General features: G+C 46.6%; 1 protein-coding gene across 1 annotated transcript in view; it reads left to right on the forward strand.

The window, feature by feature from the left end:
* The first annotated feature begins 9,346 nt into the window (after positions 1–9,346).
* Positions 9,347–17,483, forward strand: part of PIK3R1 (phosphoinositide-3-kinase regulatory subunit 1) — a 51,222-nt gene continuing 43,085 nt past the window's right edge. Inside the window, exon 1 of the mRNA XM_040421365.1 lies at positions 9,347–9,921. Coding sequence (XP_040277299.1) covers positions 9,591–9,921 — 331 coding nt within the window. The 5' untranslated portion in view covers positions 9,347–9,590. The remainder of the gene's footprint in view (positions 9,922–17,483) is intronic.

The raw sequence follows: 17,483 nt of genomic DNA on the forward strand, positions 1-17,483 counted from the left end.
GTCACATCCTATGTACAAAACCAACTCCAGCTTCGACGGACGCTTCACCACCATTGGGTAGTCAGACATCTAGCACATCCCCCACTCAGTCCATTACAAATATCTCAGTTTACAGTACTAACTCATCCAGTCCAGATCATTTTTTAGCATTACCCCCCAACTTGACAGACAACCCTCCGCCGAGCCTTCTGTCCCCATTCTCTGGACCAACCCCCCGCGAACAGTCCTATCAAGTATACAACTACTCTCGCCATTTTTAATACAGCAACCACCACAACCGATCGGCCTGTCACCACAAATATCACAGCTCAACCGCCTGACCAAACATCCAAATTCCCAACAAATGCTAAAAATAACAAATTTTTACAGTCCCGTCCCCTCCAGGAAAAACAAACGGCAAGAATCAGACGAAGAGGATGTAGAGGGAGTGGACAGAGAAAGACCCAACAATATGAAGAAATTGAAACCAGAAATAATTCAAACACAATAAAAACATCTGCAATAGATCTAAAAAGTAAGGGCATCTTCAACTTATCTGACTATACATTGACCCAATATGATATTGAGGTCCTGTCTAAAGGACTCTCTTTTTGCCCATCAAATAAACCAGATCTATTTGAACTCTTTGTGGACTTAAACCAATATATAAGGAAACTCACTCTACAACGACATTTTAGTTTGAAAAAATTAGAATATCCAAATCCGCAGGCGACTAATAGTCAACCTACTACTGATATTGAATCAGACGATATTGAAGAACTGATCAATGAATTAGAATATACTCAAATTCTTTATAATTTTCGCCCCAAATCCACATTCTATCCATTAGAGAATAGAGGCCCGCATCTTGAAGCCTTCTATAATATGGTGATGACAGACCTAAGAGAACTGATGGAAACCAAAACTAAACCGACACCCCAATATAGATCACAAAATTTAAGTTCATCACAGCAAAAAGCTATCAAATCCCTTAGTACAAATAAGAGAAAGAGAAATCACCATAAAAAACGCTGACAAGGCAGGGGGGGTTGTTATACTCAACACAGAGGCATACAATCAAGAGGCAATGAGGATCCTCTCAGATGAAAAATACTATAGCCAGCTGGAAACAGACCCCACGGATGAGTACAAAAAGGCATTATTTGTCCTTATTAAGAGAGGTCAGGAAGAAAAAATTCTGAATAAAAATTAAGCCAAATTTTTTCAAATACCACACCCGTCAATACCTTATTTTTATTATCTTCCAAAGATCCATAAAACACTGATTAATCCTCCGGGTCGTCCGATTATATCGGGGATTGATTCGCTTACTTCGAATCTGTTTGCCTATATTGATACCATTTTACAAAAATATGTTGTTCATCTTCCATCTCATCTTAGGGACTCCAGTCATTTAATCACTCTTTTACATGAAGTTATTTGGAAACCAGATATGCTTTGGGTAACTATGGATGTTACAGCTCTATATAGTAATATTATCCACATATTAGGTATCCAAGCGGTAGAAACTTTCCTTTTGGAAGATTTCTTTCTTCCATCCACCCAAAGGACTTTTATCCTTGACTCAATAGATTTTATATTAAATCATAATTACTTCAAATATAGAGACCAATTCTTTCTGCAAAAATGCGGTACGGCAATGGGGATAAAATTTGCCCCCGCATATGCAAACTTATTCATGGGGGCATTTGAGAGAAGTATAGGCTTACCGGATACCAAGAATATCATATTTTACAGACGCTTCATAGATGATATTATCTTTATATGGCAAGGTGACCGTGAGTCTTTAGATAATTATATCTTAGGACTAAACTCCAACAGGTGGAACCTTACATTTACGACACATGTAGACAAGGAATCGGCCATCTTTCTGGACTTAGAAATATACAGTAGAGCCAATCACATAATGACGAAAACACACTTTAAAAGTGTAGATTCTAATAGCTTTTTAGACTTTAAGAGTAGTCACTATAAGCAATGGAAAAGAAATATTCCCTACGGCCAGATGAAAAGGGTCAGGAGAAACTGCTCAGACGAATCAGCCCTTAAAGAGCAACTTCTGGTTCTACAAAATAGATTCCAACAGAAAGGTTACCCATCAGGCCTCATTCAGGATTCCCTGAATAGAGTACTGAAGGAAAACCAGAAGGATTGTTTACAACCAAAAAAGAAAAAAGAGAGCTCAAGACCCCCAGGACCAAACTTCATTACGAGATATAACTCAAGTTTTAATAATATTAAAATGATCATGAAGAAACATTGGCCGATTATATGCAAAGATCCTATTATAGGCAAAGATTTGCCGAGTCACCCAACCATCACATACCGCCGAGCACGCACTTTGAAGAGCCTCTTGGCACCGTCTTGCCCAAAAAATTCGGACTCTAATCATGGAGTCCACACAGCCAGCATTGACTTACCACAAAGTATGGATAAAATTGGATCATATAAGTGTGGCTCCAAGCGATGCAAATGTTGTGACAAAATTCAAGACGATATAGGCGAAACAAAGATCAATAATAGTGGAGAAGTAATTAAACTCAAGTATCCAATGAATTGTGGCACAAGAAATGTGATCTATATGTTGGAGTGCCCTTGTGGCCTCCAAAATATTGGCCGCACCACACAAACCCTCAGAGAGAGACTTAATCAGCATCGCTCAAATATCAACCGAGGTTACTTAAAACACAGTGTCTCCAAACACTTTTCTATCAAACACAATAATGATCCCAGTAAGTTGCTACTGACACCTATAGATTGGATTCCATATTCATACGCCCAATTATGTAAGAAAGAAATGTTTTGGATCTTTCGTTTTAATACCCTAGCTCCCTTTGGACTTAATGAGTCCCTTGAATATTGTAACTACTGAATTCATTATATCCTCACTTTATATGATAGATGAGGGCTCTAAACCACATCAAGAGACACTAATTAGGTACCCGCAGAGGCAAGTCTGTATATACATCAAAATTGGGATCATACTTATCCAATCTCTTATCCCCCCTAGTACCTGGATATAGGAAAATATACAAGATATTAATAGACTAATGAACTAATTTTACACTAAAATGAGCAATGAAATTAATTAATTATGATTTTGCGTACTCATCCGATCAGGGCCGGCCTTAGGTGTCCAGGCGCCCTGTGCGAGCTAACCTTGTGGCGCCCCCCCCCAAAAAAAAAAAAAAACACTGCTTGTTGCTGACTATCCAACCAAGTAGTTACCAGCCCACACACCCCAAAGGCCGGTGTAATGTCATACTTCCCTACTTCGTGAGATTTCCCTACCCTCGTCACTTCCGGTCGCACCGGACATGACGTGAGGAGGTGTGCAGCGCCGCGCAGGCGCACAACGTCAGGTTAGGGAAGTTTCACAGCAGAGTGCGCATGCGCCAGGAGTCTCGCCGGCGGTTAGGGTAGGGAAAAACTATGGGCCAGTGCGCAGGCACAGTGATCGGATGAATGTTCTAAGCTGAACACCGGCCGACACTGCGCATGCACCGGGAGCCTCACCAGCGGTTAGGGAAGGGAAAAATTACGTACGGGCCAGTGCTTTTTCCCTACCCTAACCGCTGGTGAGGCTCCCAGCGCATGCGCAGTGTCGGCCGGTGTCCTGCTGAGAACATCCATCCGATCACCGCACCTGTGCACTGGCCCATAATTTTTCCCTACTCTAACCGCCGGCGAGGCTCCCAGCGCATGCGCACTCTGCAGTGAAATTTCCCTAACCCATCGTTGTGCGCAGTGCGCCCCCCCAATATAATAAACATTGGTGGCACAGTGCGCCCCCCCCAACACCCCAGTATAATAAACATTGGTGGCGCAGTGCGCCCCCCCAACACCCCAGTATAATAAACATTGGTGGCGCAGTGCGCCCCCCCAACACCCCAGTATAATAAACATTGGTGGCGCAGTCCGCCCCCCCAACACCCCAGTATAATAAACATTGGCGCAGTGCGCCCCCCTCAATATAATAAACATTGGTGGCGCAGTGCGCCTCCCCTCAATATAATAAACATTGGTGGCGCAGTGCGCCCCCCCTCAATATAATAAATATTGGTGGCGCAGTGCGCCCCCCCTCAATATAATAAACATTGGTGGCGCAGTGCGCCCCCCTCAATATAATAAACATTGGTGGCGCAGTGCGCCCCCCCTCAATATAATAAACATTGGTGGCGCAGTGGGCAGTGCCAATGAGGGTTAAAAAATAAAAAAATAATTAACTCACCTCCTCCAATTGATCGTCTTCTGTTCTTTCTTCATGACCTGTCAAAGGACCTGTGGTGACATCACTGTGCTCATCACATGATACATCACATGATCCATCACCATGGTAATGGGTCATGTGATGAGCTCAGTGACGTCACCACAGGTCCTGAAAAAAGACCGGCAGCTACGCGATCAACTGGAGGAGGTGAGTTAATTTTTTAACCCTCATTGGCACTTCCCACTGAGCCACCAATGTTTCTTATACTGGGGGGGGGGGGGGGGGCGCACTGTGCCACCAACGTTTCTTATACTAGGGGGGGGGGGGGGGGCGCACTGAGCCACCAATTATGTTTCTTATACTGGGGTGTTGGGGGGCGCACTGTGCCACCAACGTTTCTTATACAAATACAGGAGGCGGGTGCCGGAATCAAATAGCCGGCACCCGACCTCTGTGACAGGGAGCTGCGATCAGCGGCAGTTAACCCCTCAGGTACCGCACCTGAAGGGTTAACTCAACTGCAGCTGATCGCAGCTCCCTGTCACAGAGGTCGGGTGCCGGCTATTTGATTCCGGCACCCGCCTCCTGTATTTGTATTACAGCTCAGTTTTCTTCATTGGTGGCGCAGTGGCCACAGCCCCTCCCCTCCTCCTCCTGTCTCTCTTCTTATTGGCAGCGGCGGGGGCAGCAGGCAGGTCAGACACAGGGGAGGAGCAACGAATCAGGTCAGACAGGGGAGGGGGAGATGGAGGGGGCGCCCCGAGGGAGAACACAAGTACAGCCTCGCCTGCCGCAGATTACATTGCGAGCTGTCGGCCGCCCAGCGCCCCTGTCACTATGGCGCCCTGTGCGGCCGCACAGCCCGCACACCCCAAAGGCCGGCCCTGCATCCGATCAAAAGACATGGGATACTTTTACCTTTTGTATTAACTTAGGGAGCCTTTTTTCTTAATATATCAATGCATTTTTATATATATTGATGTACTTTTAAATGTATACTACTGTCCTTGCTGATAGACTTGCTATATTTCTATATATTTTTATATATATTTTTATAGATCTACATATTTATATACTAATATTTATATTTATTATTGTATTGACATCACTGTATACTCTATTCTTAATGTGGATGCTTGGGGTATGCTATTTAATATGCACCAAGACAATTTACTAATTGGTAGTCTATACATATCTTGTAGTGATTTTTAAGGGACCAGGCATATCATTCCAAGTCTCTTCTTTTATAAGAAAAACCTCCCATAATATTTAATTTTAGTTATTTGTTCCCTTACGTTTTAATATGTAGTGCCTTCATCGACTTTCCCCTCCCTGTATGCAGCGGTGCGCTCTTGTCTGGAGCGCATCGCCTGGTCAAAGAATTATAGCCACTCCCCTCTGCAGGAAGCCAATGTTGTGCGCTCCAGCCTGGAACGCTCCTCCCGACAGGAAGCTGGGGCGGTGCGTTCCAGCTTGGAGCGCATCAGGTGATAGTCGGCAATACAGGAAGTAGATTGGCTGTGGTGCGCTCCAGGCTGGAGCGCATCAATGTAAAGCATATTACCCAGCAGGCAAGTTATGGGTGCGTTCCACAGTGGAACGCACAGCGAAATCGGGGGCCTAGGATTATAGTCAGAGAGCGTAGACCTCTGGCTGATATATTTCCCTAGGGCAAAACGTTATGTGACTAAAGATTAAAGAATATAGCTAGTGAATCCCTGCCACATAGTAACATTTAGTTATAGTTCCCCACCAACATACTTCCTGTTCCGGCCCTGGAGGTCATGTGACCAGGAAGTTACTGCCCACAATGAGATGCCACATGGAACCAACCAAACGAATGATATGCATTCTCCCTATTTAACCATGAGTTTTCTCAGTGTTATGTTATGCTTATATTTATGTTTATGCTCTTGATAAAGGAGACTTAGTTGTAATCCCCGAAACGCGTAGAGCTTTTTATTGGAATAAAACAAGCATCCTTGGTTTGAAGCCCTCAAGTTTCCTTTCATCACGAGGACGGGGTGTGTATCCATCTTACAGGCGACCTCGGCGAGGGAGGTAAGGAGGACAGGTGTCTTGAGTTTATCCTGTTCATCCTCCTCCCTGGTGAAGTAAGTCCCTTGACTTAACTTATTCCTCATTTTAATAACATTATTCCATTATGGTTATGGCATGTTTTCTATATACAGGGAGTGCAGAATTATTAGGCAAGTTGTATTTTTGAGGATTCATTTTATTATTGAACAACAACCATGTTCTCAATGAACCCAAAAAACTCATTAATATCAAAGCTGAATATTTTTGGAAGTAGTTTTTAGTTTGTTTTTAGTTTTAGCTATTTGAGGGGGATATCTGTGTGTGCAGGTGACTATTACTGTACATAATTATTAGGCAACTTAACAAAAAACAAATATATACCCATTTCAATTATTTATTTTTACCAGTGAAACCAATATAACATCTCAACATTCACAAATATACATTTCTGACATTCAAAAACAAAACAAAACAAATCAGTGACCAATATAGCCACCTTTCTTTGCAAGGACACTCAAAAGCCTGCCATCCATGGATTCTGTCAGTGTTTTGATCTGTTCACCATCAACATTGCGTGCAGCAGCAACCACAGCCTCCCAGACACTGTTCAGAGAGGTGTACTGTTTTCCCTCCTTGTAAATCTCCCATTTGATGATGGACCACAGGTTCTCAATGGGGTTCAGATCAGGTGAACAAGGAGGCCATGTCATTAGATTTTCTTCTTTTATACCCTTTCTTGCCAGCCACGCTGTGGAGTACTTGGACGCGTGTGATGGAGCATTGTCCTGCATGAAAATCATGTTTTTCTTGAAGGATGCAGACTTCTTCCTGTACCACTGCTTGAAGAAGGTGTCTTCCAGAAACTGGCAGTAGGACTGGGAGTTGAGCTTGACTCCATCCTCAACCCGAAAAGGCCCCACAAGCTCATCTTTGATGATACCAGCCCAAACCAGTACTCCACCTCCACCTTGCTGGCGTCTGAGTCAGACTGGAGCTCTCTGCCCTTTACCAATCCAGCCACGGGCCCATCCATCTGGCCCATCAAGACTCACTCTCATTTCATCAGTCCATAAAACCTTAGAAAAATCAGTCTTGAGATATTTCTTGGCCCAGTCTTGACGTTTCAGCTTGTGTGTCTTGTTCAGTGGTGGTCGTCTTTCAGCCTTTCTTACCTTGGCCATGTCTCTGAGTATTGCACACCTTGTGCTTTTGGGCACTCCAGTGATGTTGCAGCTCTGAAATATGGCCAAACTGGTGGCAAGTGGCATCTTGGCAGCTGCACGCTTGACTTTTCTCAGTTCATGGGCAGTTATTTTGCGCCTTGGTTTTTCCACACGCTTCTTGCGACCCTGTTGACTATTTTGAATGAAACGCTTGATTGTTCGATGATCACGCTTCAGAAGCTTTGCAATTTTAAGAGTGCTGCATCCCTCTGCAAGATATCTCACTATTTTTGACTTTTCTGAGCCTGTCAAGTCCTTCTTTTGACCCATTTTGCCAAAGGAAAGGAAGTTGCCTAATAATTATGCACACCTGATATAGAGTGTTGATGTCATTAGACCACACCCCTTCTCATTACAGAGATGCACATCACCTAATATGCTTAATTGGTAGTAGGCTTTCGAGCCTAAACAGCTTGGAGTAAGACAACATGCATAAAGAGGATGATGTGGTCAAAATACTCATTTGCCTAATAATTCTGCACGCAGTGTAGCTCTAATTCAGCACTATTAGACCTGCCATTTGAGCTGTTGTAGATAATCTGTATACTGTCATATATATATACATTTCTATACTGCCACCCTTGTGATACCGGTCACGTGTAACTGGCGCCCCACTATACTGTTATGTAGTCTGTTCTATAAGTACCCTTCTTCTGTGGCGGCGGACAGAAAATAATCTGGAAGTGCCCCTCCCGAGACCAGGCTCTGGATCCGCCACTGGTCTGGACCGCTCACAGGAGTGTACATTTCTTCTAAACTGTAATCCGTAACCTCTGACCTGCAGAAATCAGCGCTTGCTCGGTAACAACTAACAGGCAGTGCCTGCAGGCTGTAGCCTGGCCCTGTTACCAAAGCTAGCCGAGTGGTGTAAGGTTAAGGTACTAGTAGAGATGAGCGGCCGCTTAATCCTGATTTAAAGTTAAAGTTACTGCAGGATATGGATTACAGTTTAGAAATGTCAAATGTACACTTCTATGAGCGGCGGGGAGGGGGATCTGTGGATGACACTGTTATAGGGAGGGGGATCTGTGGATGACACTGTTATAGGGAGGGGGATCTGTGGATGACACTGTTATAGGGAGGGGGATCTGTGGATGACACTGTTATGGAGGGGGAAATGGGGATGACACTGTCATGGGGTGGATCTGTGGATGACACATATAGCATAAGATGCTATATACGGTATGTGTCATCCACAGATCCCCCCATAGCAGTGTCATCCCCATTTCCCCCTCCATAACAGTGTCATCCACAGATCCCCCTCCCTATAACAGTGTCATCCATAGGCAACTAGGACATGTTGAAATCTGAGTGATTATTTATTTTTTTAAACCACAGACAGCAGGACTTTTCTTCCCTGTTGCGGTTTTAGGTATTGGGTAAAGTATCGCAGCATTTCTAAGCATACTTGTGTAAATGTATCGCTGTTATAGATGCCTCCCCTACTTTTATCCTGGCCCCCAGTGTGCCCCCCCCAAAAAAAAATTTAAAGCTAGAGACGCCACTGCTCATAATCCCCCTGTTATTTGCAATATTAGTGTTAATACCCAGAGCACGGTGCGCCTAAACAGCAAAATGCAGGGGGGATTAAAAACTTCTACAATTCAGGACACGACCACAGCCTGGACTTGGACATGCAGCAGGCGGCAGAAATCTTCCCTTGTAAATTCACACGCACATGGCAACAAGCCTGCTGCCCATTTAAAAAATGGCTCCAGCAGCCCCTCCCCCGTGACGTCGAATCCGCATCCACCAATCAGAGTGCAGCTTGAGAACTCCTGAATGACAGATGTGTAAAGGATGGGACGCGGCGTGTGAGGCTCGGCGCTTGCGCAGTCGGCGCGGTTACGGCATCTGGGCGCCCCGCCCACGTCCCCATCTGCTTGCGGCTCCCTTGCCCAGTGCTGTGAGCGGCTCCTGTGTGTGAGGCGTCGAGGAAGGAAGGAAGACGGAGAAGAGGGACTAGGGAGGAAGAGACTGAGAAATGAGAGCAAGCTCCGGCGCTTCCGACTCCAGGCAGTCCCCGGGCACCTTGGCTGTGTGAGCGCCGAGCCGGCTCCTCATTGCACGGAAACGGTGTCAGTTCGTGGCTTGCACAAACCCGCCGCGGCGGCAGCATGAGCGCGGAGGGATACCAGTACCGGGCCCTGTTCCCGTACAAAAAGGAGAGGGAAGAGGACATGGAGCTGCGGGTGGGGGACATCCTCACCGTCAACAGGGGCTCCCTCCTGGCCCTGGGTTGTGGGGAGGGCAACGAGGCCAGACCGGAGCACATCGGCTGGCTGAACGGCTTCAACGAGAACACGGGAGAGAGGGGCGACTTTCCGGGCACTTACGTGGAGTATATCGGGCGGAAGAAGATCAGCCCTCCGACACCTAAACCCCGACCACCGAGACCCCTGCCTGTGGCCCCCGGGACATCCCGAGAGGCGGGGGCCGAAGCGCAGGGTGAGTGCAGACCCCCAACCCCATCCCAAACTTCTTCCCTGCAATCCCCAAGTGTCCTGTGTGCAGAAACCTAACCTATGTCCAGTGCCTGGACCATTATGGCTTGTTCACACTCTGCAGTTTTCATTGCTTCCAAAATTGCACTGAAAGGAACCGAAAAAGCAGGAGGTACCCCCGACTATCAGTTTTTTTCTGTTGCAGATTTGTAGGATTTAACTAACTAAAAACTTTTCTTGGTCAGTCTTGTAAAACTTCAGTTGGGGCCGATGAGTAGGACTGAGGTGGTCCAGGGATGGGACAGATGAGCAGGACTGAGGTGGTCCACGGATGGTAGATGTCCTCTTGCTTCAGTAAGTCCAGCCTGTGCATTGTACCAGATGTAATGTGAGCTATCTCCATGCATGCTGGTATTTGTGAAAATGTCAGATTGTGGTCCACGGATGGGGCAGATGAGTTGGACAGCGGTGGTCCATGTATGGGGCAGATAAGTTGGACAGCGGTGGTCCATGTATGGGGCAGATGAGTTGGACAGCGGTGGTCCATGTATGGGGCTGATGAGTTGGACAGCGGTGGTCCACGGATGGGGCTGATGAGTTGGACAGCGGTGGTCCACGGATGGGGCTGATGAGTTGGGCAGCGGTGGTCCACGGATGGGGCTGATGAGTTGGGCAGCGGTGGTCCACGGATGGGGCTGATGAGTTGGGCAGGGGTGGTCCACGGATGGGGCAGATGAGTTGGGCAGGGGTGGTCCACGGATGGGGCTGATGAGTTGGGCAGGGGTGGTCCACGGATGGGGCTGATGAGTTGGGCAGGGGTGGTCCACGGATGGGGCTGATGAGTTGGGCAGGGGTGGTCCACGGATGGGGCTGATGAGTTGGGCAGGGGTGGTCCACGGATGGGGCAGATGAGTTGGGCAGGGGTGGTCCACGGATGGGGCAGATGAGTTGGGCAGGGGTGGTCCACGGATGGGGCAGATGAGTAGGGCAGGGGTGGTCCACGGATGGTTCTGATGAGTTTGGCAGGGGTGGTCCACGGATGGGGCTGATGAGTAGGGCAGGGGTTGTCCACGGATGGGGCAGATGAGTAGGGCAGGGGTTGTCCACGGATGGTTCTGATGAGTTTGGCAGGGGTGGTCCACGGATAGGGCTGATGAGTAGGACAGCGGTGCTCCACGGATGGGAATAATGGATGGCTTCAGTAAATCTACCCTGTGCTGTGTCGTACCAGATAATGCGCCCTGTCTGCCGGGATTTGTAGTTTCCCGTATGTTGCCTCCTTTAGTCTCGGTGCCCCCCTTTATAAGAAACATTGTGATTCTGTGCACTGATTAAGGGCAGCGGAGTCCCCCCTGATGCATGCTGGGTAATCAGTGCCCGGGTTATATAATATGTATCCATATGTATCGCCCATGTTGCAAGTGTTTACAAACATGGTGAAATGTGTCCATGTCCACTGCACAGCGTGCCCATCTCTGGTTACATGGCGCTGCTAATAGACTTGCCACATGACCCTTATGCATTGACTATTAACGCCCCCCGAAGTGGCTCTTCTTTCCTATCACTTTACCCCAGTCCTTAGCCTATCCCGGGATCCAGGTTCCTGCCTTCATTGTTGTAGACATTCTTCAGCCCAAGCAGACTGTGAAGCTTTAGCATTTTCTCTGCCCGGTTCCTGTCGTTGGCCATTGATTTTTCTTCCTCCTTCCTGTGCCGCACTTCGATCTGCAGGCTTTGTGCCGAGGACAATGGGCGAGAACTCTGCCTGCACCAGAGCTTATTGGATGAAAGTGCCTTGGATCTGCGGGTCTGAAGGGCTCACTTGTGGTGGACCCCTGTAGACACTGGACTGGGTCGGTATGATGGCCTCATGCGCGTGGCCCCATAGACATGAAGGGGCCCCTGTGCGACCTGCAGGGTGGACAATATGCTTGTGGCACAGAAGTGACCAGGTGGCCGGTACAGTTTACTGCTCTGAGAGGAGAACTGGATGTAGCTAGGGGAAATCTGGTCTGTGCATGGTCAGGGGCCAGAAGAGGGGCAGGGGCTTATGTAACGCTCTGCACGGTGCCGCGCATGGGGCCCAGTGTTTATGTGGTAATCGGCAACACATTAACATCTCTGATGTTTGTATAAAATTATAAATTCCTTTCTAGCCTCCATTTCTTGCAGGTTTCACAGAGTATTAGCTCGCTCTGTGGTGGGTGACATTGTAGTCCGCCTTCTACTTTACTGTCTCCTTCCATATTTGCCACTGGTTGTGCCTGTGCTACATCCCTTGTCCGCTCAGTGTGGCACAGTATAACGGGTTCTAGCAGAGTTGGTGCTGTGTTCGCCGTGCCAGGGTTTTAGTCTTCACTTTTAGCTTTTATTGTTTATATATTTGCATTATTATTCAGCAGTTCTGTACATTTCTTATTTCTAAAATGTGACCAGAAAATGAACGCAGAGAAGTAGCTTTTTTGAGATGCAAGCGCCATCTACTGGGCCGGAATGACATGGACAAGTCTGCAAAGCCGCACAAGATCATGTCATGTTCAAGTCTATCCAGTTTTTAAACTTTTTTTTTTTTTTTTGTAACTGTGATATTCTTCCTTGTGTAATGTTTGCAGTGTGACGGATTTTGGTGACATTTCTCCAAGAGAGAAAACACACTATTTAAAAAAAAAAAATTAATTAAAACTTTTATTTTTTGGTCCTCATCGAGGCACTGTACAGCAACATGTGCAATTCTGTAATGCAGGAACCTTACAGGATCTTTTCTTAAAAGTTGTGCTTTTCCTCTGTTCCTCCTCCTAGAAAGGCTAAATAAATTGACAGCTGGGTGGTGGTCCGTTTTCTTATAGAGTGTTTCCCTGCCGTGGGCAGTGATCGGACACAGTCGGGAAGGGTTTACACATTGCGGGCGCTATGTGGTTTTCCTCCATCGCAGCATAAACGCAGTGGCTCTGCCGCAGTTTGTGAAGATTTCAGAAAATTGCACGAGGACGCGTATGCTAGATGCAAGAAACACTCTCCATGTGAAAGCTCTTGTAACAGAATGTCACCGCATTATGAGTTATAATTTAGTGTGTCCCTGCCAGACATCAACTGTAATGTCGTGGGGTCCCCTTAGGCCTTAGGTCTCCGTTTGTGGATCTAGCAGGCTGTTCCTGTGCAGAGCAGCCTGCCGGATCCTCTACTTCACCGCCAGATCCCCATTTACTGCAATGGGATCCGGCCGATTTCCGGCATAAATGCTGGGTTTCAGCCGGATTAAAACTGCTGCATGCACCGGTTTTAATCCGTCCGAAACCTGGCATTTTTGCCCGAAATGGGCCAGATCACCGCGGGACCCGCCGTCAGGCAGTGAAGTAGAGGATCCGGCGGGCTGCTCTGTGCCGGAGCAAACTGAGTGATTGAGGCCTTACAAGAGCAGAGTTAAGGATGGGAAATCGCACTCCCACACGTAGTGAACTTGCTCGTCCGAAATGGGCCTTAGTGTGTAGAGATACACCCCCCCCCCCCCTTCCCCAAACTGTTATATGGTATGGCACAATGCAGAGTTTTGAGAAGAGGCCCTGGAATTGTTCTGTTTTGGGGCAATGTGCACCTTTTCTTGTTTTGACGAATACTATCCTCGTATTACAAAATGGGAATCTAGGTTCTTCTACCATGGCAAGTCTGTTTTTAGTCTGAAGCCGGACTGGCGGTCAGAGGATTGTCATGGGTCAAGCTTAGAGACGGACGAGCGAATCTATTTCTACAAAATGATTTGTAGGATAAGCAGACGAAGTTCCCTCCTGACAGCTCCCTGGCCATGACCATCTCTATCTTCTACTAATTAAAACTGGAGCACCCGACTGCAGACTATAAGACGCAGAGATTTTTTTTCCTGCTGAAAAAGTGAGTCTTATAGTCCAAAAAATACTGTGTATCGGTTTTGTAGCTCACCGTTCAGTGGCACGGTCATCTTGAATTATGTCATTCTATTACCTGGGCATGACAAGCCCATGTGACACGATCCCAGAGCTGTCGTCCTATTAGCTGCCTATTTCACTGTGTCTTGTCTCCTGGATTACTCCTCTGTAAGTGTCCTCTTGTAAATTGGCAGTAATGAAGCCGTGCGATATTCCCCTTAAAGGCTGATTACCTCCTCTGCCAAATCTCCAGTGAGCCCTTAACAGGCGTTAATGGGGATAACATGAAATTGATTGTTCTCCTGGTAACCCATATGGTTTCTACATACAAGACCTGCCTGTGTATGGCTTGTACTTGCAAGTCACCCAGCACATCTTCTCTCAAGTGGTCCCTGTGAGAAGACTAGTCCTCACCTGAATTTCACATTGCTCAATGAGGTTTCATTCCTGACACTTAATCTCCAATAATCTCGGCACAGACTATGATATCATACTTGGCACACAAGCAGTGTCTTATTGCGGGGCTGTTTGGTTAGGCTAATGAGTTGCTGCTTGGAAGACTATGGCAGCCTCTAAGTCCACCGGACCTGGAGAAGCATCGGTTGCATCATTGTAGTCTTTGGCCGTGCACCCATTGCCAGGTGACACATTGACCGTTCCTCAAAGTCTGTCTTGTAGGCTTTGGTTTATATACTGAAATCTTGCAGTTTCTTGTGCACACGTCTGTAGTTTCAATCCGCGTATTTTTGCGGATCTGTTCATTTCGATAGGGCTTCAAAAGATGCGGACTGCACCCTGTGTGCTGTTCGCATCTGTATGTCCGGTCCTTGGCCCTGCAAAAAACATAGAACGTGTCCTATTGTCCGTTTTTCCGTTTTGGGGACAAAAATAGGGCATTGTAGTGGAGTTTGGGGGGGGGGGGGTGCAGCCAGAATTGGCAATTTGCGTACTGGAAAACAAAAACGGTCATGTGCATGAGCCCTTATCGAATTGAACGTAGAGCCTTCATAGGCTCACTATGTGTATTAGTTTTTGTCAGCCTCTGGCTCCTGCTGTTGCAAAGGCCTTTTGCTAGTTGTCGGGGCATAATGGGAGTAGTAGTCTCTCCACAACCAGAGGCAATGTTATGTTTATCAAGGTCAATGCATGAATCTCATATATATGGGAGGGTGGGGACAGGTTTTTGCACACGCTATCACAGTTGGGCATGAAGGGCCCTGCTTGCCCTTACTACTAGACATGACAGTATAAAGGAAGATGAATCCACCGCCCTTACTATTAACTATGGGCAGCGATCCACTATTTCAGTGTCGTTATTACGCAGGATGCAGACCCGTGAATCATCCTTGAGTAAGCATTGGGGATGAGAAACGACCGTTAGATGGATTCACCCGTGTCTGCTTCCTGTGGAGGGAGTGCATCGCTATACCGAAAATGAGGGATCGCTCCGCATAGTAAAGGGCACCTGTCACCGCCACTCATGGAGCTCTGAGGCTGTCATTAAACCCATGGTTGGGCCGGAGCACACATCTGGAATTCGTATACGAGAACCTGGCCTTAGAAAATACTTGAATGCTGGAGCAGTGTTGTCTTTCCTTTGTGGAAATTTATGGTCAAAAAGGTGTGTACCTGCACTGTTGGCACAGGCTGGACAGTGTCTGTAGAGGGACGCCCTCCAGATCTGAAGCTTCTGCTTGCATGGATATTAACATTTTTAATCCCTGGTTAGGGATTATTTTTATTTTTTATGACCGGAGGATTTTAGAATTTGCTACATCCGCAACTGAGTACTTCTGCATTGCATCAGCTAGCAACACAATGCAACCTTCATGCGATCCAAAAAGAAAAAAAAAAAAAATAGAAATTTCCGTGACCTAGAAGTCGATGAGAAATTTGTCATTCAGTTATGAGGCTCTTCCATTGATTTTTCTGTGGGGACAAAGATGACTTCCCATACGAATAACTTGCCAGGATAATTCAGCATCATCTAAATGAAGCAAGGTGACGGGTGTTGTCCGGCCTCAGCGCTGAGTCTGCAAAACCTGCTTTGGTTTCCTAGGCACAAGACGTTCACCTTTGCAGCGACTTTACAGAATCTTCTGTCTTCATGGAAGGGGCTTTTGTCAATTATTATATCCACAGATTAGGCAGCGTTCACATCACTCTTCTGTTTCTCTGGTTTTCGGATCTGTTTGAAGAGCAGAAAAATATTTTGCGCCTCCGCGGTGTTCATTTTGCATCCGTTTTTTGTAAGTTCTGCCAGTGGTCCGTTATTTCACACAGAAGGAAAAAGTCCTTTGTGCAAAATGGATGCTCAAAATGAAGGATACATATTATTTTTTTTTTTTTTCTGTTCTTTTGACAGATCAGAATATCGCAAAACTGATATTGGAGGAGAGTTATCAGAACTATTGCACGGCAAAAGTCAGGTTCCTTTGCTTTTGCAAACTCCACCTTTCCATCTCCCCTCTATTGTGTTGAGGGCTATGTGGAGTGTAATCCTCCTGTTCACTCCCAGCACGCAGAGGTCCGCACTGGTTGTAGGGTTAAGCGGCTGGCTGCATGGTAATCTGATACCAGAAGGAGCCTGTCTGAGCTGGTGCACTCCGGCTTTACACAGTCAGAAAATCGATGCTCACGAGACGGCACAGGGGATGATGCAAGGCGGCTTCAGTATGGCAGCTTTTTAGAAAAGACTGTTTTCCTGGTTTTAGTTTTTAGATTGAATTGGATTTTTCTACACATTTATTTACTTGAGAACTAATTCACAACGTTATCGCCATTGACTAGTGTCTAACTATTTCAACCGATGGAACAGATTTCCTTCAGTCTGTGCCAGTCCTTGATTAGCATTAAAGGAGGTCTCTGGCTGATAGATTCCCCGCCACTCTCAATCGGATGCTTTCCGAGTCCCTCAACAATCTCTACATTTTGGTCCCTCTAAAAGCAAAAATTGATGAGCCCTGACTGAGGTTGGTCACAACTAGGGATGAGCGAACTTGTGTTTTCAAGTTCGGCATATCGGGTTATCTAAGAATTCTGTTATGTATGCCGCTACCACCAAACATAACTTATGGAATCCATAACCGGAATTCTTGGATATCCCGAACCTTGTACGCCAAACTTGAAACCAGAAGCTTGCTCAACACTAGTCACAATTGCAGCCAGTGATTGAGCGAGAAGTTACGTCTTCTGGAGGCAGAGACCAGCGAGGGACCTGGGTGGTGTCAGAATGAGAGTGCTGGGTGGGGAGTATCAAAGCATTTACATGCAGGCAACGAACGGGAAGGAACCATTCCTGACCGATAATTGCCTGCTGGTCAGAGGAGGTGAGAGTGGCATTTACATGCAGCAATCCCCTCCATTGTATGGGGAGGAACAGTCGCGACCGCCCTCGCTCGTCTCCATACAGATGTTGTTTCTCAGCAGGAGATTTAAACCGGAAGAACTGCCCAGAAAGGATTATATTTGGTTTCAGTAAAAATAATAATTTCACCCAATGTAAAGGGACCTTATGTGGGGTTGTATGGCAGAAACAGCTCCACCCTTGTTCATGGACTTTGTCTGGTATTGCAGAGAGTCTCTTATGACAACGGTGCTAATACAATTACACATAAGGGAAAAAGAATCCAGTGGCTTGCATCTCTTAATGAATTTGCTGCATCCT

This window comes from Bufo bufo, chromosome 2 (assembly GCF_905171765.1).
Source record: "Bufo bufo chromosome 2, aBufBuf1.1, whole genome shotgun sequence".
In the NCBI taxonomy this organism is placed as follows: Eukaryota; Metazoa; Chordata; class Amphibia; order Anura; family Bufonidae; genus Bufo; species Bufo bufo.